This window comes from Ranitomeya variabilis, chromosome 3 (assembly GCF_051348905.1).
Source record: "Ranitomeya variabilis isolate aRanVar5 chromosome 3, aRanVar5.hap1, whole genome shotgun sequence".
NCBI lineage: Eukaryota > Metazoa > Chordata > Amphibia > Anura > Dendrobatidae > Ranitomeya > Ranitomeya variabilis.
Window position 1 is genome coordinate 267447842 of NC_135234.1, and position 25618 is coordinate 267473459.

At 44.4% G+C, this 25618-nt stretch overlaps 1 protein-coding gene across 5 annotated transcripts in view; it reads left to right on the top strand.

Annotated features, from left to right (window-relative positions):
• Positions 1 to 25618, top strand: part of MYO19 (myosin XIX) — a 554640-nt gene that overhangs the window by 444014 nt on the left and 85008 nt on the right. For all 5 annotated transcript variants that reach the window (XM_077295453.1, XM_077295452.1, XM_077295451.1 and 2 more), the window contains one exon: positions 10612 to 10788. In XM_077295453.1, coding sequence (XP_077151568.1) covers positions 10612 to 10788 — 177 coding nt within the window. The remainder of the gene's footprint in view (positions 1 to 10611; positions 10789 to 25618) is intronic.

A 25618-nucleotide genomic window follows, 5' to 3' on the forward strand; every position in this document is an offset into this window, starting at 1 on the left:
CTTTGCAGAGCTGCGCTGCCTTAGAGCTGAGCTGGAATCTAGCAATCCTTGCAGGGTAGACAAACGCGGCCTGCGACCCCTCATACGCCCAGGAGCCCTCCACCGTCGCCGAGCCCAGTGTACTTAGTTCTCCTTAGTTCTTTTTACTTCTACTTTCTCACAACTCGCCCGCCCTTTAACACATTGTGTGCACTCTCCATATCCACCCCTCCTCTCTCTCATGTATAACTCTGAGGCTCTACTGACATTTCTTTCCCACTCCAAACCATTCCCTACCTCCATGCAGCACTCAAAAACGTTCATACAAATCATCCCACCACCTGCTCTTTCTGTTTTTTTTCTCCTTTTACTAGTTGCAGGTGACATCTCCCCCAACCCTGGGCCTCCCTCCACTAGCATACATTACTCTCCTCCAGCTGCATATAGAAACCCTGCTAATCTTATTAACATTCAGTGCATGCCTTCTATCGCTTTCCACTGTGCTCTCTGGAATGCACAGTCTGTGTGTAACAGACTAACTTACATTCACGATTTTTTCCTCTCTTATTCCCTTAACCTTCTGGCTATTACAGAAACCTGGATCCAGCATTCAGACAGCACCACCGCTGCTGCTCTCTCATTTGGTGGGCTGAAATTTTCACATACCGCCAGACCTGTGAACAGACAGGGTGGAGGTGTTGGTTTGCTCCTTTCATCACAATGTGCTTTACAGGTCATCCCCCCCCAGGTTCCCTCACTTACATTTTCCTTCCTTTGAAGTCCACGCCATCAGACTCTTTAAGCCCTTCTCCTTGCGAGTGGCGGTTTATCACCCTCCAGGCTCCTCCCGCCAGTTTCTAGACCACTTTGCCACCTGGCTTACTCACTTTCTATCCTGTGATATCCCCGCCCTCATCATGGGAGACTTTAACATCCCCATCAATTATCCCCTCTCCCAATCTGCCTCTCATCTTCTATCTCTAACTTCTTCATTCGGCCTCTCACAGTTTACTAGCTCTCCTACGCATGAGGACGGGAATACTCTGGACCTGGTTTTCTCCCGTCCCGGCTCGCTGCATGACTTTACTAAGTTCCCTCTCCCGCTCTCGGACCACAACCTTCTTTCCTTCTCTGTCAAGAATTGTCTCCTCACCCGGGACACCCACACTTACCACACTTATCGGAATACACGTACCATTAATACCCAGCAGCTTATGGACAATCTCCACACATCTTTAGCCACCATCTCCTCCCTCTCCTGTCCAGACTTAGCATTGTCACACTTCAATAATACACTAAAGAATGCCCTAGATGAAGCAGCACCTTCTACATGCAGAAAGACCCACCACAGACAACGGCAGCCCTGGTACACAGTGCAAAAACGCTTTCTTCAGCGTTGCTCAAGGTGTGCAGAACAGCAGTGGAGAAAATCCCTCTTAGCAGAAGACTTCATCCACTATAAGTTTATGCTCAAAACCTATAACTCTGCCTTTCATCTGGCCGAACAATCCTACTTCACCACCCTCATCACCTCACTATCCTACTCATCACCTCACTATCCTACAACCCAAAATGACTTTTTGAAACCATAAACTCCCTCCTGAAACCTAAAGTACAGGCCCCCATCACCAACCTCAGCGGTGAGGATCTGGCCACTTATTTCCTAGAAAAAATCAACCACATCCATCAGGATATTTCAGCCCAATCTCCTCAGTGCCTGGATCCCCTTCCCTGCCGCACCTTAAGCTCACTAGACCTCTTTGAGCCTGTTTCAGAAGAAAAAGTTTCCAAGCTCCTTGCTTCTGCTCGGCCTACAACCTGCAACAGTGACCCCATTCCTTTACACCTCCTGCAGTCTCTCTCACTAGTGGTCACTACTCACCTGACTAAAATATTTAATCTTTCCCTCCTCCTTTAAACATGCCAGTGCAGCGCCCCAGGGTCCTGGTCGTTGCAGTAATGTCATTCTTCCACCAGGGGGAGTGATGTTACGTCTGAAGGCAATAAAGGAGATCTCTTTACCAGGTATCACAAACCATACACCACACTTCACACTCCAGTCCACCAGGGGGAGCTATGCTCCTATCTATTAGGGCACTCCTCACAATTAGGTAAAACTGCTGGTCTGGATAGGAAGTTTGGCAGAAGCTAGCTGGGCTTCACCCAGTGAGCTGCTGTCTGAGCTCTGCTCAGGTAGTTGGTCCCTGACAGGGGTGGGATCCTGTCAGAGGCCTAGACAGAAGGCCACGGAGCTGCGTCGGCCCGACGTGCGGCAGCATCCTAAGAAAGAGACAGGAACTGCGAATTGTAGAGGGTGAGAAACAAAGTCATAGCAAAAGGAGAGGAAACCAGAAGGAGTTCTGTCCTGCAAAAGGCTGCCTCCTTTCTGAAGTGCAGGATCCGGTAGGTGGAACACCGAGGGAGTAATCGTCTCCAAGCCTTGCTCCAGAGACCGGCAGGACAGCTAATTCCATATTACCTGCCCGACCTATACCCAGGAGGCACGGTGGCGACTTGTGGGGGCTGGGGCGTGCTAGAGTCCCTGTAAAAAGCCTCAGGCCATCAGTCATACAGGTTTATCCTATCCTTACCATCAGGTTGTCCTATCCTTACCATCAGGGGGACAGAGAGAGAGAGACATAATATCTAGAACACCAACATCAGTTGTGAGGACCTTACCGAGACGCTCAGCAGGAAGGTACTACAACACCCAGGTGCTAGAGGAAGGCTACTTATTTCCACCTGGATAAGGGGACTCTGGATTTGCCTTCAGACCGGCCGGACTCTGCCTGCCCTGTGATCTGGTGCTCTGGACTGTGGATGCTGAAGCCTTCAGTAAAAAGGTAAAGAGACTGCAACCTTGTGTCCTTTTTCTTCACTGCGCCTCTCACCATCCACCATTTACACACTGGGAAGCCCTGGAGTTACACTTCACCTGTGGGAAGGTATACCATCTAGCTGCAATAACATCAAATCACCAAAATTAATGAACATGCTGCGTTTTTTACCGCAATGCGTTTTTTGGCGGAAAAAACGCAACATATGCACAAAAGATTGCGGAATGCATTATAAATTATGGGGATGCATGTGTATGCATTTTTTAAGCTTTTTTTTTGCGTTTTTATAGCAGAAAAAAACGCAAAAAATCCAGAACGTGTGCACACAGCCTGATTCAAAATATCAGGGATTGTCTGTCTGCTGTCTCTAACATCATGTCCTCTCTCTATCTGAAACTAAATCTCTCCAAAACTGAACTTCTTGTGTTTCTCCCCTCTACTAACCTCACTCTACCTAACATCAAAATTACCCTGGAGGGTTCAACCATAACTCCCAAGCAGCATGTCTTGGGGTCATATTCAACACCGAATTTTCGTTTACTCACTCGCTCTTGTCACCTCCATCTTAAAAACATCTCCAGAATCCGACCTTTTCTCACCTTTGAAACTGCTAAGACTCTTACTGTCGCTCTTATTCTTTCTCATCTGGACTGCTGCAACTCTCTTCTGATCGGTCTCCCTCTTACCAAACTTTCTCCTCTCCAATCCACCTTGAATGCGGCAGCCAGGGTCATATTTCTGTCCAGCCACTTCACCGATGCCTCCATCTTGTGCCAGTCATTACACTGGCTACCAATTCGCTACAGGGTCCAGTATAAACTCATCTCTCTCACCACAAAGCTCTCCACAGTTCTGCACCGCCTTATTTCTCCTCTCTCATCTTTGTCTATCGCCCTACACATGCCCTCCATTCTACAAATGACCTAAGACTAACATCCCCCGTAATCCGAACCTTGCACCTTCGTCTCCAAGACTTCTCTCGTGCTGTGCCAGCTCTATGGAATGCACTTCCCCAGACGATCAGACTGATACCTAGCCCCGACCTATTCAAGCGCGCTTTGAAAATTCATCTCTTCAAACAAGCCTACCACATCAACTACTCAGTAAACTAACATTGCCCTGTTCCCTCCTTCCAAATATTATTCAGAATCTGCACCCTACTATTCATCTGTCTCCATACCCTCCATGCACACGATAACTGCACTTGATACTTGACTATTGCACTTAAACACATGGGCTGATGACCGGATCATGCAGCTTTATATGAAAATCCCTATTTATTAAAATTGCCAGACCTGAAATGACAAGCACTTTTCACCTATTGTGTCCCCACCATTTCCTTGTAGATTGTAAGCTTGTGAGCAGGGACCTCACTCCTAATGTCACGGTTTAAATTGTCTTAACTTGTATTGAATTTATTGTCTGTACATGTCCCCATTTAATTGTAAAGTGCTGCAGAATATGTTGGCTCTATGTAAATAAAAATTATTATTATTCTCCAAAGTGGACTTCGTCACTGTCGCAATTCATGGCTTCTTTGGCCTAAGCGATTGAATCCCACTGTAAATCGGGCAGCTCCCATGACTGAGGTAGATGGATCCTCCCATTCAAGAGAGCCGTCGGTTAGCAGGGTCCGCAAGCAGTGTAGAAACGTGCAGGCATCTAGAAAACGGATCTGTAGTACGTCTACTGAGCTATCAAGTGCCTTAGCATCCATGAGCACCGCTTCTCGCTCTCTCTCACCAGAGGTGTGTAGCGAACATGATTCTCAGTATAATTCGGGGGTTTACTGGATCTGGTCTTGCCAGTATTCCGGAAAACGGTGGATTCACTTATTGAGGCCATCAACCCACCTCTGTAGGTTGACGAGTACTCCGGTTCTGCTCGGGATCTTGCAGTGACCTTCAAAACTACTAAACTTCCTCCAAAACGTCTAAACTCCCTCATAGAACATTTGTCATTACCCGGATCGGGAGCATCCGGATAAGCGATTTACTCAGGAAGCCAGTGCGGTATCCTTTTTCAGCCAACAGGCCAGCAAGGGAGTGTCGTCTCCATGTATCTGCCCCCGCAACGTGGGATGCCATGCCGGGTCTGGTTTTCAGACCAAAAATCCTTTTTCATTTTAATCCTTTTAATTTTTCATCAGATGACAGGGGCGACTGATCCTTTCAAGGTTCCGATCTCCCCAAACCAACAACAGGAGAGCAAGCGGAGTGTCCCTCGGTGTATCCTCTCCTGCAACATGGGATGCCATGCCTGGACTGATTTTTAGAGGTGATGGGCCCCTTAAAGGGCATCGATCTCCCCACACCATCAACAGACGAGCACATGGAGTGTCGCCTCCGTGTATCCTCTTCTGCAGCCAGGCCATTGCCAGACAACTAGCCCTGTCCACCCGGAGGCTTGAACTTTGTGGATGTACAGAGGCTCCCCCCTTTTGGCATTTGAGCAGCCCTCACTGCATCACCACTGTTTAGTGGATGATGCAAGGAGGCGGACAGTCCCTCTCCACCAATGGTAGATCGAGGATTTATCACCTTACCTCTGCACCATCTAAAGACAGCAGCGACAGCAAGAGACGGTTTATCCTGACTTGCTGGATACAGCTACGCATCCTAACACCTGGCAGCTTCTCCAGGTATGGGTAAAAACAAAAACGAGATCTGAGGGAAGATTGGGCCAAATCTCCTGTAGTAGATTCACCAGTATTCCGACTGGAAACAGTAACCTTCTCCCTGAGGCAGTACAGCTTGCTAGTCAAATCTCTCGAGTGGGAGACTATGTGGTCCACGCCTCTTTGGTGCGACTAGTTGCGCAGCGCTGTCAGCAGCAAATGCCATCATGATCAAAAGGGAATCATAGCTCAGAGAATGGGAAGAGGACTCTGTGTCCAAGAAAGTCTCTGACATTGCTCCCTTACCAGAGTGGTTGGTTATTCCCTGAGAAATCGGAACCAATGCAGGCTGGACCACTACTTCCCAATCAGGGCGTTCCCCACGCAGGAACAAAGGATCGCATGTTTCCTATGGACCCAACCAGCAGTGGAAAGGTTGTCCAAGACAGTTTAGATTTAAGGGAACTAGGTCCCAAAAAAGGACGGAAAAGTAAGACCGATCCTGGACTTCAAATTTCTAACAAGTTTATCAGGGTCCGCTTTTTTCGGATAGAATTCCTCTGTTCGGTTATCACCTCAATGGAAAAAGGTGGAGTTTCTAACATCCATCGTCATTTGGGATGCTTACCTCCACATTCCGATTTCTTTTCCCCTCATCAAAAATGTCTGTGCTTCACCATTTGCAAACAGCATTTTCAGTTCACGGCTTCACCCTTTGGCCTTGCTACTGCTCCCACAGTGTTCACTAGGGTCAACGTGGCTGTCATGTCCATCTTGCACTCTCGGGGAGTGGTCGTCCTGTCCTATCTGGATGACTTTCTAGTCAAGGGACCATACTTCCAGGACTGTGCTGAGTCCATCTGTATCACTTGTGATACCCCATTTCCAGCCCAGCGGATATCCTTTTTGAGGATGGTCCTAGACACCTCCTGAGGGTTGGTGCTTCTCCTTCGAGACAAGGCCTTGGTCCTCCAACAGGGAGCTCGCAAACTTTGTCCCTCGTCCCCTCTTCCTTGCTATGAGGGTTCTGGGAAAAATGGGGCGGCAATTGGAGCAGTCCCCTTCGATCCGCTTGTCTCTGTGGGTCAGGCAGGCTTTCAGATAGTGGACTTTGAGCTCCTCCCTCAATTAGGGGAGATTCTTTGTCACGGTTCAATGGTTAATAATATCTACTGATGCCAGTCTTCACCACACTGCTCAAGGCCGCCAGCCAATTCAGGAATCCCAGGCCCCCGATCAATGTTCTGGAGATCTGAGTATTACGGCTAGCACTACAGCAGTTCCACTGTCTTCTGGCGGGTCACCCCATTCGAATTCCGATGATCTCGTCAGGGCACTTCCCAGGAGTAGGAAACTGGGTGGCAGGCTTCCTCAACCATCAGGGTTGGCGAGTGGGAACTTCATCCAGAGGTTTTCCAACAAATCTTACTTCGCTGGGGAACTCCTATATAGATCTGACGGTGCCCAGACTGAACGCCAAAGTACTCGAGTTCTGACCCAGGCGGGACTCTCACAACAAGTGAGCGACTAGTGCTGTAAGCCTGCCTCAGTAAACATTTTGCTTGAAGTAGGAATCACTGATGCCTCCCCCTTTTTTTCCTTCAAATCAATCTGAATTCAGGCCTGGTGCCTACTTCGCTGAAAATCCAGATTTTGGCCTTATCGGTCTTATTGCAACAAAACTGCAAGTAAGGACTTTCACACAGGGAGTGTCTCATGTGGTACTTTGCTATTGCATACCTCTAGAACTTTGGGACCTTAATTGGTCCTGGGGGACTTACAGGAGACTCCTTTTGATCCGGACTGACTTTACGGTCATGGAAGGTCGCCTTTTTTCTCTGCGGTCACATCATTCAGGTGACTTTTCGGAGCTACCCGCTCTGTTCTTTCAGACTCCTTTCCTTTTTTCCATCAAGGCAAGATTGTCCTCAGGCAGTTCCCATCCCTTGTTGCCAGGGTGGTATCGTACTTCCACCGTGATGATGACCACATCGTTCTTCCCTCGTCTTGTTTGTCAACTGGCCAACAAAGCGGAACAGGTTCTCCATACTCTGGTCAAAGTAAGAGCTCTCAGAAGGTAGGTATCGAGGACAGCATCCTTCCGAAGGTAGGACGCTTTATTTGGACTTCCTGATGGTCACAGGAAGTGTTTAGCCTATCCCTGCGGAGATCCAGGGCACACTCCATTCGGTCAATAGAGGCTTCTTGGGCCATTAGGCATCTGGTGTCGGCACAGTAGGCCTGCAAGGCTGTGGTTTCGTCCAGTCCGCACGCTTTCTTGAAGCACTATATTATTCACATCCAGACTTCCGCAGATGTGAGTCTTTGGCAGGCGGACTCTGCAGGCTGCGGTAGCGCGCTTTTAGGCAGCGGTTACGCATGGCCTGATCTGTCTTGTTGTCCCCACCCAGGGACTGCTCTGGGATGTCCCATGGTCTGTCTCCCCTAATGAGGTGAGGGAGAAATAGGGATTTTTGTGTACTCACCGTAAAATCCTTTTCTCCGAGCCAATCATTGGGGGACACAGCACCCACCCTGTTAATGGCTTTGTGCTTGTTCGGTAATTTGATATGTTATACTCTTATATACAGTAATGTTATTGATCTCCTACTGCTTTTGCACCATACTGGTTCTCTCGGAGCCAGCATGAGGGTGTATATTGCGGAGGAGGAGCTAACTTTCTTTGTATTACTTCAGTCAGACTCCTGGTGGCAGCAGCATAACACCCATGGTCTATGTCCCCAAATGATTGGTTCGGAGAAAAGGATTTTACGGTGAATACACAAAAATCCCTATTTTTTTTTCAAACTGTTACTGTGAAAAATTAATAAAATATAAAGTTAAATATAAAGTTAATATAAAGTTTACACTATATTTGTGCAGCACGCGAATAATAAAAATATAAGTGTAAAAAAAAATAGCAGAAATGCTGTTCGTATGTCTTAACTTTTCTAACAGATTATCACAGTTAGCAAGTTATATGTTCTCCAAAATGTTGCCACTGATAAATAGAAGTCACCCTACAAAGAAAAGCCCTCATATAGCTCTATTTGGCTAAAAATAAAAAATAAATATTGGCTTCTTGAATACAGAAAAACGAAAAGAAAAAGGCTGATCATTATGGTTAAAATGGGCCTCGGTTATGTCAGAGATTGCAGCCAGAGGGGGGCATTACTGGACTCACCCGCTGTTATCTTTAGAGCGAACAGTTCTTTATTGCCCCCTATCGCCCGAGCAATTAATTGCATGATCGATCAACGGAGGAGGCCGCAGGCTGTTTCCACTGATAGGCCGGTTATCGGGAAACTAACAGTGAGCATATGATATATACACCTCCGATTCCAACTCATGGAATATGTGTATATACCCTCAATACGGTCACTGAGAACTCCACGATAACCACAGAATTACTCGCTGCCACCACCAGTTGTTTTTTTTATGCAGGTTGACAGGAGGTCTAGTTCGAATAGCATAAGCCTTTGGGGTGCGAGTTACGGAACAGAACTATTAAATTTTATTTTTAATCCAAAACGATAAGCAGTGTTTATAAAAAAAAAAAAAATATATATATATATATATATATATATATACAAAAGATGTTAAAAAGGAGACAAAAATACAGCATATACAATTACAGAAAATAAAAGGGATTAACAAAAGAACTTACTACACCAACCACAGAGATGATTCAGTTTAGCAAAGGAGAGCACCTCGATTGGAGGCGTGCAGTGAACGAGATTCTTGTATTCAACGATGTGTAACTATCTACAGGAACTCAGGTCATAATTTGTCTTGACGTTTTATCAGTGCCTGAGTTACACCCACACACCCTCACTTGATGACCTCAAATGGGCTGGGTTGTGGGATGTTCTCATCCTTTCAGGATTTTATCAAATTCCCAACTCATGTGATATCTTCACTCCTGATGATCGCAGGGATTGTAGGGATTTTACCTTTCCCCAGTGACCAGACATGGCTGTTGTCAAAGATCTGGCCACTATTTATTTGATTTGGGGCTGATGGGCAGTTGTCAGTGTTAAGATAAAACATGCATATTCTTCCCCTATTAGCCCTGAAGTCGAAAATGTGTGTTACATCACTATCGGATATATACACATTCCAATAATTCTATCTGCACCCCGGAGCCGGGCTGGCTATTGTAGATATAACATTTCCCCTGAGGGAACAGAAGCTTCTTCCACTTCTCCATCTGTGTACCTTTACATGTACCTTTGTTATGCAATCCTTTGAAAAGATCTTTCCTGTCTTAACCCTGCTGTTCTGTTAGGTCAAAAATGACCGTTTTTGAAATTCTATAATGTTATAAAAATTCAGCGTGTGATTCTGAGACTTGAGGCTCCCTGACTTTTCGTCATTAGGGGGGTACTCTCTGTGGGAATTTTTTTTTTTTTTATTTTTGTTTACTTTATTTGGTACAATTTTACAGTACAAGTGTATGTGAAATCTAAACAGAACAGCAGGGTTAAAGGGACTCTGTCACCTGAATTTGGAGGGAACAATTTTCAGCCATAGGGGTGGGGTTTTCGGGTGTTTGATTCACCCTTTCCTTACCCGCTGGCTGCATGCTGGCTGCAATATTGGATTGAAGTTCATTCTCTGTCCTCTGTAGTACATGTCTGCACAAGGCAATCTTGCCTTACGCAGGCGTGTACTATGGAGGACAGAGAATGAACTTCAATCCAATATTGCAGCCAGCATGCAGCCAGCGGGTAAGGAAAGGGTGAATCAAACACCTGAAAACCCCGTCCCTATGGCTGAAAATTGTTCCCTCCAAATTCAGGTGACAGAGTCCCTTTAATTACCAATCTATAAAACTCTGTCTACACACAATATACATCCTCGTTGTTCTCGTCATCCTTCGAAAAGGAGCTGCCTGCATGTTAAATAAGATTGGAAATTCCAAACTATACCAAATTTCCTACTTCTTTATGCCCATTGTCCCAGTCTTTCAAGGCAGTTCAGATTGCAAGCTCTTGTCCTACTGCAAAAGAGGGAGGAGGAGGGAGAGGGGTGAATGCCCCCCTCACTAGTGGCTTCAGAGATTTTAATATTTTCTATGACCTGTTACCATAGATCTTTTCTGAGTGACTGCACCTTTGCAGCATGGTAGTCTACGATACGGATAGGAAGACTAATGAGTTTTTCGGATTTTTCTAGGAATGTCGTTTGAATCGGCCTTCAGATGCGCTCCAACTCCAGGCTCGATTTGAAGTAAAACTTTCACAAAGTATGTGCTTTGGAAGGGACAAATTAAGTAAAAGTCCTAACTTTGTTATATCGCACTACGCTGGTAAAGTGACATATCAAATTGAAGGAATGGCAGAAAAAAATAAGGTGAGTGTACCATGGAAATTTCAGCTTTTTTACATTTCAGAAATGTATAATCATAGCCGTATATTCAAAGAATAAAACATATAACAAGCAAGTGAATATGTCTTGCTGCTGAACAAACCATGAGTGATTTTTCTTTTTCTGAGGTAGTATATAGGTTGTGTTCCGGCAGTACTTGAATAAATTGTAACAGTATTAACAATACAATAGAAAAATTCTACACAACACGAATATCTCTTTTGATATATATTTCATGTCAACAGATTGACATTTGTTCACACTTCTGCTGAAGAAGTATGAGAGTTTTTGAAAGCGCATTTTGAGGTTCAAATATTTGGTAGTCCTTTTTTGTGTATGACGACACATTTTTCTATGCAATATGCATGCTTGAAGCATGTTCTCCTGACACATTTAATGAGTAATCTATTGTTGCAATTTTTTTCTTTTTTAAATTAACTCCTTCGTTATAGGTCAGGGGTATGAAGTGGGATTAGGCGCCGTTCCCGATACAAACTCAGTGGGGTCCACTGTTATATATCCTGCACTTATCGTTAACCGCAGTGACCAGCGCTATTGTTCTACACTGTGCACAATTATTTTTGAAGTTTTGTAATTTTAATGATTAATTTTACTATTGAACAACTCCAGTGCTGTCTGTCAATACAAAAGGTTAATTACCGTATATACTCGAGTATAAGCCAACCCCCCTAATTTTGCCACAAAAAACTGGGAAAACTTAATGACTCGAGTATAAGCCTAGGGTGGAAACTACAGCAGCTACTGGTAAATTTCAAAAAATAAAAATAGATACCAATAAAAGTAAAATTGATTGAGACATCAGTAGGTTAAGTGTTTTTGAATATCCATATTGAATCAGGAGCCCCATCTAATGCTCCATACAGTTCATGATGGCCCCATAAGATGCTCCATACAAAATACGCCCCATATAATGCTCCATACTGTGTATGATGGGCTCCATAAGATGCTCCATATTAAAATATGCCCCATATAATGCTGCACAAATGTTGATTATGGCCCCATAAGATGCTCCATACAGACATTTGCCCCATACAATGCTGCACAAATGCGGATTATGGCCCCATAAGAGGCTCCATAGAGATATTTGCCCCATATATGTTGTGAATTCCGCTCTTTGGCTCCCTCCGGTGGTTGTAAGTGGCACTTTTGTGAGTTCTGCTCTTGGGCTCCCTCCGGTGGTTTTAAGTGGTACTGCTGCTCCTTGGATTTAGTAGTCAGCAGCTGCTTCCACTGATTGTCTTTCTGGCTCGGCTATTTAGCCTGGTTCTATCCTTCAGCCTGTGCCAGTTGTCAATGGTTCCTGGTTGGATTCACATCTCTGCTTGGATTTCCCTGATATTCTGACCAGTTCAGCAAAGATAAGTCCTTGCTTTGTTCTTTTGCAGTCCACTTGTTGTGGACTTAATCTTTCTGCACTTTCTATGTTTTTTCTAATCCAGCTTGTCAGTATGGATTTATTCAGTTAAGCTGGAAGCTCTGGGAAGCAGATTTACCCTCCACACCTTTAGTCGGGTGTGGAGATTTTTGTAAACTCTGTGGTGGATTTTTCTAGTTTTTAATACTGACCGCACAGTATTCTGTCCTGTTCTATCTATCTAGCTAGACTGGCCTCCTTTGCAACATCCTGGTTTCATTCTGCGTATGTCATTTCCCTCTCCACTCACAGTCAATATTTGTGGGGGGCTGTCCTATCCTTTGGGGATTTTCTCTGAGGCAAGATAGCCTTCCTGTTTCTATCTTTAGGGGTAGTTAGTCCTCCGGCTGTGAAGAGGTGTCTAGGGAGTGACAGGAACATCCCACGGCTACTTCTAGTGTTGTGTTAAGTTCAGGGTCTGCGGTCAGTAAAGGTACCACCTCCTCCAGAGCACGTCCCATGTTGCTCCTAAACCACCAGTTCATAATAGTACAACTGGCCAAAAATTAATTAAATGCATCTCAAAAGAAGGAAAAGGAAGTTCTGAGCCATTTTTTTTTTCTGCCGCCTGTTTTGTCTTTTTTTTCCTCTTAATCTCTGGGTGGTTCAGGATTTTGGCGCTGGCATGGATGTTCAGGGTTTGTTTTCTCGTGTGGATCAACTTGCTGCAAGAGTACAGAGTATCCAAGATTATGTTGTCCAGACTCCGGCTTTAGAGCCTAGAATTCGAACCCCTGATTTGTTTTTTGGGGACAGATCCAAGTTTTTGAACTTTAAAAATAACTGCAAATTGTTTTTTGCCTTGAAACCCCGTTCCTCTGGTGATTCCATTCAGCAGGTTAAAATTGTCATCTCTCTGCTGCGTGGTGACCCTCAGGACTGGGCATTCTCCCTTGAATCAGGGGATCCGGCATTGCTTAATGTAGACGCATTTTTTCAAGTGCTCGGATTATTGTATGACGACCCTAATTCTGTGGATCATGCAGAAAAGACCTTGTTGGCCCTGTGTCAGGGTCAGGAAGCGGCAGAATTATACTGCCAGAAATTTAGAAAATGGTCTGTGCTCACTAAATGGAATGAGGAGGCTCTGGCAGCAATTTTCAGAAAGGGTCTTTCTGAAGCCCTTAAAGATGTTATGGTGGGGTTCCCCACGCCTGCTGGTTTGAGCGAATCTATGTCTCTAGCCATTCAGATTGATCGGCACCTGCGTGAGCGCAAAATTGTGCACCATATGGCAGTATCCTCTGAGCAGAGTCCTGAGCCTATGCAATGTGATAGGATTTTGAATAGAGCAGAACGGCAGGGATTCAGACGCCAGAATAGGCTGTGTTTTTACTGTGGTGATTCTGCTCATGTTATTTCTGATTGCCCTAAGCGTACTAAGAGGGTCGCTAGGTCTGTTACCATCAGTACTGTACAGCCTAAATTTCTCTTATCTGTGACCTTGATTTGCTCATTATCGTCCTTTTCTGTCATGGCATTTGTGGATTCAGGCGCTGCCCTGAACTTGATCGACTTGGAATTCGCCAGGCGCTGTGGTTTTTCCTTGCAGCCTTTGCAGAGCCCTATTCCTTTGAGGGGCATTGATGCTACACCATTGGCCAAGGATAAACCTCAGTATTGGACTCAGCTGACCATGTGCATGGCTCCAGCACATCAGGAAGATTGCCGTTTTCTGGTGTTGCATAATTTGCATGATGTTGTTGTACTGGGTTTTCCATGGTTACAGGGACATAATCCGGTGCTGGATTGGAAATCTATATCTGTGACTAGTTGGGGTTGTCAAGGGGTACATAGTGACGTTCCTTTGATGTCAATTTCCTCTTCCCCCTCTTCTGAAGTTCCTGAGTTTTTTTCGGATTTCCAGGATGTATTTGATGAGCCCAAGTCCAGTTCCCTTCCTCCACATAGGGACTGTGATTGTGCTATTAACTTGATTCCTGGCTGTAAGTTCCCTAAGGGCCCGACTGTTCAATCTGTCTGTGCCAGAGCATGCCGCCATGCGGAGTTATGTTAAGGAGTCTTTGGAGAAGGGGCATATTCGGCCGTCTTCCTCACCATTGGGAGCGGGATTCTTTTTTGTTGCCAAGAAGGATGGCTCCTTGAGACCCTGTATTGATTTTCGCCTTTCTTTTGTAATTTTGGTTTTCATCCTCGTTTTTCTTCGGGGCAGGTTGAGCCTTCTGATTGTCCTGGTGTGGATTCTGTAATTGACCGGTTACAACAGATTTGGACTCATGTGGTAGACAATTTGACGTTGTCTCAGGAAAAGGCTCAACGTTTTGCTAACCGCCGTCGGTGTGTTGGTCCCCGGCTTCGGGTGGGGGATTTAGTCTGGTTATCTTCTCGTCATGTTCCTATGAAGGTTTCTTCCCCGAAGTTCAAGCCTCGGTTTATTGGTCCTTATAAGATCTCTGAGATTATCAATCCAGTGTCTTTTCGTTTGGCCCTTCCAGCCTCTTTTGCCATCCATAATGTTTTCCATAGATCTTTGTTGCGGAGATATGTGGTGCCTGTTGTTCCCTCTGTTGATCCTCCTGCCCCGGTGTTGGTTGATGGGGAGTTGGAATATGTGGTGGAGAAAATTTTGGATTCTCGTTTTTCGAGGCGGAGGCTTCAGTATCTTGGCAAGTGGAAGGGTTATGGCCAGGAGGATAATTCTTGGGTTGTTGCCTCAGATGTCCATGCCGCCGATTTGGTTCGTGCTTTTCACTTGGCTCGTCCTGATCGGCCTGGGGGCTCTGGTGAGGGTTCGGTGACCCCTCCTCAAGGGGGGGGTACTGTTGTGAGTTCTGCTCTTGGCCTCCCTCCGGTGGTTTTAAGTGGTACTGCTGCTCCTTGGATTTAGTAGTCAGCAGCTACTTCCACTGATTGTCTTTCTGGCTCGGCTATTTAGCCTGGTTCTATCCTTCAGCCTGTGCCAGTTGTCAATGGTTCCTGGTTGGATTCACATCTCTGCTTGGATTTCCCTGATATTCTGACCAGTTCAGCAAAGATAAGTCCTTGCTTTGTTCTTTTGCAGTCCACTTGTTGTGGACTTAATCTTTCTGCACTTTCTATGTTTTTTTCTAGTCCAGCTTGTCAGTATGGATTTATTCAGTTAGGCTGGAAGCTCTGGGAAGCAGATTTACCCTCCACACCTTTAGTCAGGTGTGGAGATTTTTGTAAACTCTGTGGTGGATTTTTCTAGTTTTTAATACTGACCGCACAGTATTCTGTCCTGTTCTATCTATCTAGCTAGACTGGCCTCCTTTGCAACATCCTGGTTTCATTCTGCGTATGTCATTTCCCTCTCCACTCACAGTCAATATTTGTGGGGGGCTGTCCTATCCTTTGGGGATTTTCTCTGAGGCAAGATAGCCTTCCTGTTTCTATCTTTAGGGGTAGTTAGTCCTCCGGCTGTGAAGAGGTGTCTAGGGAGTGACAGGAACATCCCACGGCTACTTCTAGTGTTGTGTTAAGTTCAGGGTCTGCGGTCAGTAAAGGTACCACCTCCTCCAGAGCACGTCCCATGTTGCTCCTAAACCACCAGTTCATAATAATATAATGCTGCACATGGCCCCATAAGATGCTCCATACAGATATTTGCCCCATATAATGCTGCACATGGACCCATACAGATATTTGCCCCATATAATGCTGTACATGACCCCATAAGATGCTCCATACAGATATTTGCCCCCATATAATGCTGCACATGGCCCCATAAGATGCTCCATACAGATATTTGCCCCCATATACTGTTGCTGCGATTAAAAATTTTTAAAATCACATACTCACCTCTCAGGCCCCCGGCACTTGCTATGCTCACCTTTCCCGTTCCACCGCCGACCGCCGCTGTGTCTTCCTCGTCCTCTGCACTGACTGTTCAGGCAGAGGGCGGCACGCACTAATTGAGTCATCACACCCTCTGACCTGAGCGTCAGTGCAGAGGACACAGAAGACGGGGAGCAGGTGAATATCGTGCACTGCGTTATACTCACCTGCTCCTGGCGCGGTCCCTGCATGTCTGTTCCCCAGCGCCGGCAGCTTCTTCCTGTAATAAGCGGTACCATGTGATCGCTCACTACAGGAAGAAGCTGTCAGCACCCGGAGAACAGACGTGCAGGGACCGCGCCAGGAGCAGGTGAGTATTATTAGACCGCTGCCGCTCTCCCTCCCCTGCCTACCCCTGGGTATGACTAGAGTATAAGCCTAGAGGGGCAATTTCAGCCTAAAAAAATGGGCTGAAATTCTCAGCTTATACTCGAGTATATATTGTAACCTGTTTTTTTAAGAAAGTAACAGTGAAGTTTTGTCTTTCTTGGGATAATATCTATGTGTGCAGTTATTGTGCGTCTATAAAGATGCAGAATTGCTATGTAACTAAATGAAAAATGTGATCTTTCCCATCTCAATTCTTTATTTCATCTGTTAAACAAAACAACTCAAAATGTACAAAAATACATTTCTGGCTTTTCAAAAGAAAATATCGGTGGCCAATATAGTCATCCTACTTTTCAATACCAGTCATAATCCTTCCACCCATGAAGTCTGTCAGATTATTAATTGTGTTGATGATCAACTTTTTGGGCAGTTCCAATGACTGCCTCCCAGACACTTCCTAGAGGTGCAGAGTTTACCTTCAGCGTAAGGGTATGTGCACACCTTGCATTTTTATTGCTTTTTTCCTGCTTCGTTTTGTCAGAAAACCTGAAGAATTTCCATTCGTTTCTTATGAGTTGGGAAAAATCTGCAACAAAAGCACACATGTAGAAAAAAAAAAGCAGCACAAATACGGCAAAAATTCTCATATTTTTCACAGTTTTCCTGCCAAAAGATGCAGAAATGGTGCAGAAATTTCTGCCTCAAATAATTATGTGCACGTACCCTAAATCTCCTGTTTAAGAAGGGCCCACAAGTTCTCAGTAGGGTTCAGGGCAGGTTAAGAAGGAGTCCATGTCATTATTCTTTCATCTCTATGGTCTTTATTGGCTGGGCTAAGAGTGGAGTACATTGATGAATGTGATGGAGCCAATGACCTGCATAAAAATCATGGTTTTCTTAAAAGAGGCAGTATTTTTATATAAAGAAATCAGCACTTGAATTTCTATACAAATGAGGCTAAAGGACTATGGTTTATCTGAAGACTCCACCCCTAGTCCCTGCGCCGTCTTCTCCTGCTAACTGACTGCGTCTTTGCCTTAAGTCAAACAGCATAGATGCAGTCTGTAAAGCAGGAGCAGGCGGTGCTAGGCGAGGAATAGAGCTGGAGTGACAGAGGCCAGGTCTACAGCCTAATCTGCATATCAATTTAAATGCTGGACTGGCCATTGAAAGGTAATGTTGGACTTTGTCTTTGTAGGAACTACATGTGCATATTAGTAGGGATGAAATCATATTGACAGATTCCTTTTAAAGGGAACCTGTCACCCCCCTCAGGCGTTTGTATCTAAAAGAGCCACCTTGTGCAGCACAAATGCTGCATTCTTACAAGGTGGCTCTTTTAGTTATGATGCCTGCACACGCTGAAATAAACGTTTATAAAATGTGCATCCTCATACCCTGAAATCGCCAGGGAGGCAAGTCTTTCCTTCCTAATCAGACGCAGCACAGCCGTCACTCCGGGCCTGTGGGCGCCGCCTCCTCTTGCTGCATTATTGTCCCCGTCACAGGCCTGGGGTGACGGCTGTGCTGCGTCTGATTAGGAAGGAAAGACCCGCCTCCCTGGCGATTTCAGGGTATGAGGGGGCACATTTTATAAATGTTTATTTCAGCGTGTGCAGGCCTCATAACTAAAAGAGCCACCTTGTCAGAATGCAGCATTAGTGCTGCACAAGTGGCTCTTTTAGTTACAAACGCCTGAGGGGGGTGACAGGTTCCCTTTTTAGATTAGTATATTCCAAAAGTAATGTTCTTTCATTCATTGTGATTTTGGTAATTACCTTGTTGTATCACCCAGTCTGTCTTCAGTGTAGGTTCATGGACTGCTGTCTTTAATATACACAAATCGTTCCTTGTGCCTATTCAGAATATGCTATTATATGAACAACGACACTCTTTCTTGCCATTATATGACTTGTAGACTGCATTTTTTTCACCCTCTGTATGCTCGTGCTATCATTTTCAGTTGACTGCCAGAGTCTGTAGGTTACTGAGCACGAATATGCTTACTGGTTCACTTTAAGTGCCCATCACCGTAAAAATAAAAAAAAGTTCCGATTTCGGTCCAGAAAAGTAAGATTAGTGTCATACGATTTTCATGCGAGTACAGTTAGATTTTTCACACCTAGCCTCCGAAAGAGTTGCCGTTAGAAAAGTCCTGGGAGTTCACAGACAATGAATTCACTTCACCTAACTGACACAGCGAGCGCAGTGGGAAGCTGAGTTTATTGGCTGTGAACTTCCAGGACCTTTCTGACGGCAATTCGAGCATGAGAACTTTCTCACGAAGACGTCAGTCAGGTGATATGAGTTCACCGCGAGACACTGAACAGCGGTAGCACACAGTGTGTCTGTTGGATAGCAGGCTGTATAGTCGTATCATGCAACAATGCAGCCTGCCATCTAGATATAGCACAGCTAGACCCGTAGAGGGACAAATGTATTATCTTCTCAGTGGACGGGTGAGGAATATGCTTGTTGCTAATTTTAATTCTCTCACAGGGGACATTGGCTTCAGTGGAATGGGTGATGATGTGAGTATGGTTAAATTACGATCAATTAACCCCTTCATGACCCGGGGTATTTTCGTGTTTTCATTTTTCTCTCTTCTCCTTCCCAGATCCATAACTTTTTTTATTTTTTCGTCAATATGGCCGTGTGAGGGCTTATTTTTTTGTGGGACAAGTTGTACTTTTTAACGACCTCATTGGTTTTAACATGTCATGTACTAGAAAATGGGAAAAAAATTCCAAGTGCGGTGAAATTGCAAAAAAAGTGCAATCCCACACTGGTTTTTTGTTTTGGCTTTTTTGCTAGGTTCACTAAATGCTTAAACTTACCTGCCTTTTTGATTCTCCAGGTCATTACGAGTTCATAGACACCAAACATGTATAGGTTCTTTTTTATCTAAGTGGTAAAAAGAAATTCCAAACTTTGGTAACTCATGCCGAGCTGTCGTTTTTAATGATACCATTTTGGTGCAGATACATTCTTTTGATCGCCTGTTATTGCATTTTAATGCAATGACGCAGCGACCAAAAAAAGTAATTCTGGCATTTCAATTTTTTTTTCTCGCTACACTATATAGCGATCAGGTTAATCCTTTTTTTATTGATGGATCGGGCGATTCTGAACGCTGCGATACCAACTATGTGTATATTTGATTTTTTTATTGTTTTATTTTGAATGGGGCGAAAGGGGGGTGATTTAAACTTTTATATTTTTTTTTATTTTTGTCATATTGTTTAAAACATTTTTTTTAACTTTTGCCATGCTTCAATAGCTTCCATGGGAGGCTAGAAGCTGGCATAGCCTGTTCAGCTACGCTACATAGGAGCGAAGCTCAGATCGCTCCTGTGTAGTAGAATTGCTGCATTGCTATGAGCGCCAATAACAGGGTGGCGCTCATAGCAATTCGGCATCAACAACCATAGAGGTCTTCAATAGACCTCTGGTTGTCATGCCGACACATCGCTGACCCCCTATGACGTAAAAGCGGCATTTAACTAGTTAATAGCGGCGGGTGAATCTCAATTCCACCCGCCGCTATTGCGGGCACATGTCAGCTGTTCAAAACAGCTGACATGTCCCGGCTTTGATGCGGGCTCACCGCCCACATCAAAGCGGGGGATCTGACCTCGGACATACTATCAGAAAGGGGTTAAAGGAGTCTTTGTCATTATTTCTATTACAGAACTTTATTCTGTGTGTGTTTTTATACAATATCACTATGGGTAGTAATGAGGGCGCCTTAGGGTATGTGTCCACGTTCAGGATTGCATCAAGATTTGGTCATGATTTTATGTAGGTAAAATCCTGACCAAATCTGCACCTGAGGTCACTGGCAGGTCACCTGCGTTGTCCTTGCGTTGTTTCTGCATTGTAAGGACATGCTGCGTTCTTAAAAGACGCGCCGCATGTCCGTTTCTGTGGGTCTGCCGCATGCGTCTTTTAATGCATAGTGGAGACGGGATTTCATGAAATCCCCTCCACTATGCTGTAACATCTGGATGCTGCATCTTTGACGCTGCGTTTCCTGAACGTGAAAACATACCCTTATAGATGCCTCTCCGTCTCTAACCTCTGGGCTTGATGTCACCGGACAATACAAAGGTGACATCAACCTCCCCAACTATCGCTCCACTTGCCACCGCCTCAAAGCAAGTGGGAAAAGGAGGCTAAGTGCCAGAATTGGCGCATCTTATAGAAGTACCTTTTTTGGGGCGGCTGAGAGCTAATGTTATTAGCCTGGGGCCAAGATCCATGGCCCCTTCCCAGTCTATTAATATCAGCCCACAGCTCTCTGCCTAGCCTTTGCTGGTTAATAATTATAAGGGAACCCTACTTCTTTTTTTCTTTTGGGTGGGGGGTCCCCATGATCAGTAAAGGCTAAGTATGCAGATGTGAGCTGATATTAGACTGGAAATCTCCAAGGGTATTACCCCCTTCCGAGGCTATAAGCATCAGCCCCCAGCCATCAGCTTTCCCTCTGCTGTTTTGTAAAAAAAAAAAATTTCAGAAAAAGTCATTTATTAATTAAATGTACAGTAAGCTACACTAGTCATATATGTGACTGACATCATTATATCTATCTATTCTATGTGTATATACTGTGTGTAATCCATCTATTCTATTCTGTCGGGTCCCACTGTGATTTTACTGTACGCGGCTGCTGAATTGCTGGCTTTTAAAAGGACATGGATGTGTAAAAATCGGACAGCACTTACATGGTTCATGTACCGTGCAATTTTTTTTTTTTTTTTAGCACACCCATTGACTTTCACTGGCGAGTCTCATCCGATATACGTGGCAAATCACAGCGCGCAGATTAACATTGGTCAAAGTGTAATATGATTTTTTATCGCATTGCACTTGTCCATTTTTCTCGCAGATAAGTACGAGCCCGAACTGTTAAACTTTAAAACTAAACCTAATATAGAAACAAACTGAACATATACCCTGCTCTAAGTAAAAGCAATACTAGTGCAAATAAATAGCATTGTTACTTAGTAAACACTGTTTTTAACTTTAAAAAAAAAAAAAAAGGCGTAGAATCCATCCCACCAGCGCCAAGGTTTACCCAATTGGGAAAGTCCTAAGGCCTCTTTCACACTTTCGTTTTTACAATCTGCACAGGATCTGTCAAAATGTTGAAATGACGGATCCTGTGCAGATTGTAAAAAAACGGGTGCACTGGGCCCGTTTTTCTGACGGACCCATCGAGGCTATGTGCACCTGTTGTGTATGCATCTTCGCAGCAGTTTTCCGCTGCGAAAACGCATGCACTACACAACCCATGTTAAAAATAAACAACAAAATAAAAAATCGCAATATTCTCACCTTTCGGTGTCCCGCGCAGCGTTACCGATGCTCGCAATGCTCCCGGCAGCTGGCGTTCCCAGTAATGCCTTGCATTACAATGACCTCTGATGACGTAGGGGTCTCGCGAGACCGTAACGTCATCGGGTCATTTCGCAAGTCATTACTGGGAACAGCCGCTGCCGGGAGCATCGGTAATGCTGCGTGGGCCGCTGAAAGGTGAGAATATTGCAATTTTTTTTTTTTTTTTTAAAAATTATATTTAACATTATATCTTTTTACTATTGATGCTGCCTATGCCTAATAGTAAAAAGAGAGAGAGAGAGCGAGAGAGAATTTCCCTGACTGGAAATTCTTACGCGCATGCTCAGTTTGAAAAGACGGCATTCGTCGCTGGGTTCCTGCTTTTTCACAGTCAGCGACAGATCCTGCGCCCATAGGCTTCCATTATAGCAAACGACGGGCAGCGCAGGATCCTTCGCTGAGCGATTTTCCGACGTGCAGAAAAAACATTCCTCTGTGCGTTTTCTCCGCCTGAAGGACATCAATTTTACGACGGATCCAGTGCACGACAAATGAAACGTGTGGCCATCCGTTACAATTCGTCGCTAATGCAAGTCTGAGAAAAATCGCATCCTGCGGGCAAAATCGCAGGATCCGTTTTTTTCATTTTTTCACACAACGGCACATTATGATGGGAGATGAAAGACGGAAGTGTTAAAGAGGCCTAACCTGTAGTATTAAAACCTTATCGTGTCAAAATTTACTTCAATGTGAATAAGGGATGAACAGACCAAGCCCAACTATGGACACCCAGCAATGGGAAGCTATAGAAACTTATATATATGTCCTACTTACAAAAAAGAGAGGCCACACGCTAGCGTGCACTGAGTGCAAGAACCTAACGCAAAGCAAAAATAAATTAACTGGAGTATAAGTTGGTACACATGCAATGCGTAGGAGCATGTTCACTTTGGCCTTTACCACCTTGTTTTGCTTTTTTTCTTTTTTTGCGTTTTCATTTTTTGCTCCCCTTTTTTCCTGAGTCATAACTTTTTTATTTTTCCTTAAATATGGCCATAGTCGAAAATGGGGAAAAAATTCCAAGTTTTTTTTTTTTTTTTTTTTTTTTTTACCATGTTCACTAAATGCTAAAATTGACCTGCCACTATGATTCTCCAGGTGAATATGAATTTGCAGATATCAAACTTGTATAGGTTCTTTTTTTATTTTAGTGGTAAAAAAAATCCAAACTTTGTAAAAAAAAAAAAAAATAAATAAATAATGGGGCCATTTTCCAAAACCAATACTGTCTCAATTTTTTGGAATCAAAAGCTTTTTTTTTTTTTTTTTTTTTTTTACGTAGGGGAAGATTTTGTACTTACTCAGGCCTGGCCTGGTCGACCAAGTAGCGGTATAGTAATGATGTGGCAGGAGCAGGGAGTCCTTGAGTGGAGGCGTCCCAGTGGTTCCTGATGTGTGGACGCTGGCAGCGGCATAATGAATATATGTGTATGTCGGATGCCGCATTTTCCCGGGTTTGTGCATGCGAAGGACGCGCACCCTGATGAAAGGTGTGCCGGTGATGTCAGGAGCGCTGGGAGTGGTGAATCCACTTCTGGGTGACTTCGTGGAATGCACCCAATAGGTCTGGGCACAGTAGCGTGCGCTTGTAATCCCTGCTGCTTGGGAAGCTGAGGCTGGCGGATCCCTTGAGTCCAGGAGTTTTGGGCTGCCTTGTGCCATGTTGATCAGGTGTCCACACTAAGTTTGGCAACAATATGGGTGGAGCGTGGGGTGGTCAGCCCAGCTGGGTAACAGACTCTGAGAACCCTCCTCAGTAGCGGTGACTGCGGCAGCAACAGGAGAAAAGGTGGCAACATCAATTGTTGATAGCGGCAATAGCAGCCAGTGGCAGTCACAATGCTAGGAAGGTGGATTGTGCCAGCAATATGGGTGAATCCACAGCCTCCAGAGGAGATAATTCAGAAGAAATAATTCCTCCTTCCTCTACCTTAACTGCTCCTGAGTAGTGAGTGACCTCCGTGAATGTTCACTTTGTAATACGTTTTCTTGTCATTTTCCTTCTTAAGGAAAGCCTATGAAGTGTATGACAAAGGCCAAGCACAGGGAATGTGCACTGTGCAGGGCAAGATTATCAAAATGTAGGATTGCTATTTCTAGTAGGTGCCACTAAAATCATTTTTCTCTCTGAAGAGACAATTTGCATATGGAAGAATCTGTTGGTCTTGTATACAGCAAACTATCTGTGAGGAATCCCCTAACTTCGCTGTAAATATAAGATCTTTAATTAAAGCTGAGGTTAAAAGTTCCTTTGAATCCCTAATGACTCTAACGTGACTAAAAGGAGAAAAGTAAAAAAATCCAGAACAATATCTTTGGATTCTCGGAAGCTGATTATCTAAGAAGGGGATATAAATAAATAATAATAATGATAATAATAATTCTTCCTTGTCCTCTTCCTCTTCAGTTGGGAAAGTAGGTCATCCATATTTTCTGGTCAAAGGAACTGACAAACTACCGTAATTAAAGCTGAGAGGTCCACCATGGATGTAGAGGAACCCTAGGCCCCAAAATGAGTTCAGGATATTACGTTCGGGGGCCTGGAGCAGTAGAAGCGGCAAACCTTCCAGGTAAATGATAAAGTTTTGTTCCTCATTTAAAAAGAAGAGGAAAAACCTGAAAGGAAGGGACTCCTACACTCGTCTTCAACAAAGCGCAGATATCACTTTGAAGACAGATTACCCGGCTATGTGGGATAAGGCTCCAAAAATCGATGTGGCCATTTCAAAGGCATAGAAAAAAACTACATTACCGTTTGACAATAGGTGAGCTGTGAAAGACCGCCTGGATAGGAAGGCAAATATTCTCCCAAGGAAAGCTTGAAAATCTTCTGCAGGTTCCTTTAAAACAGCCATTTTAGTGACCTGTACATCCAAGTCCTTGATGGTTTGACTAGACCAGTCGGAAAGTCAGCTAAATCTCTGTGATGCAGAGGCCAGCAGCATTCCTAGCTAAAGGTTCAGTAGACTCAGTGCGGTTGGCAGCTAGGTCTGCAGCTCTGTCTAATGCGGATTGTAGAGCGCTATGGTTGAAATGCTGGGCAGACATTCAGTCTAGACTCTGTTCTGTTCCCTGTCATGGAGAATACCAGTGTTGGATGATATCTTGGAGAAAGCAGGCGAGCAAAAGTGCACTAGGTCCCCAGGTGGAAATAAATATGGGTAAGGACAGTTTTTGATTCACTGTGCGCACCTTTGCTCCCTTAAAGTGATACATACCTTTTTTACTAGTTGGTCTTATTTGACCTCCTTGAGATTGATTGTTAGTACCCATTATATGTTTTATTGTTCTGTATGAGCCATTTGCTATCTAGTGATCTTTATGTTATACTAAGTGACTTACTTATTTGGGTGCTATTTCTTTCTCTTGATTAACTGGTAATTAAAAAGGGAACAGCCCTATTTGGGTCGCACTTGCACTTTCTTTATATGGCTGTCATTCTCTGCCCTCCCTCCCACTAGTATTTGGGACATTGGTGCTTTACACCTGTTGTTCATTAAATTGCTTTATCATTAATTGTATTTATTATGTATTGTGTTTGTATAATATGTGTTTTGAATAAATATTGAATTTTATCCTTGGGACGTTTTGTACTCTTTTTCTTTCTCGTATTTAAAGGGAATCGGTCACCCCAAAATTCGTCTATAAGCTGTGGCCACCGGCATCAGGGGCTTATCTACAGCATTCTGTAATGCTGTAGATAAGCCCCCAATGTAACCTGCAAGATAAGAAAAACAGGTTAACTCACCCCGGGGCGGTCCCGGTTCGGTTCGGGTTCAATAGGTTTCGCGTGGCGGGTCCGGCGCCTCCCATCTTCATATGATGATGTCCTCT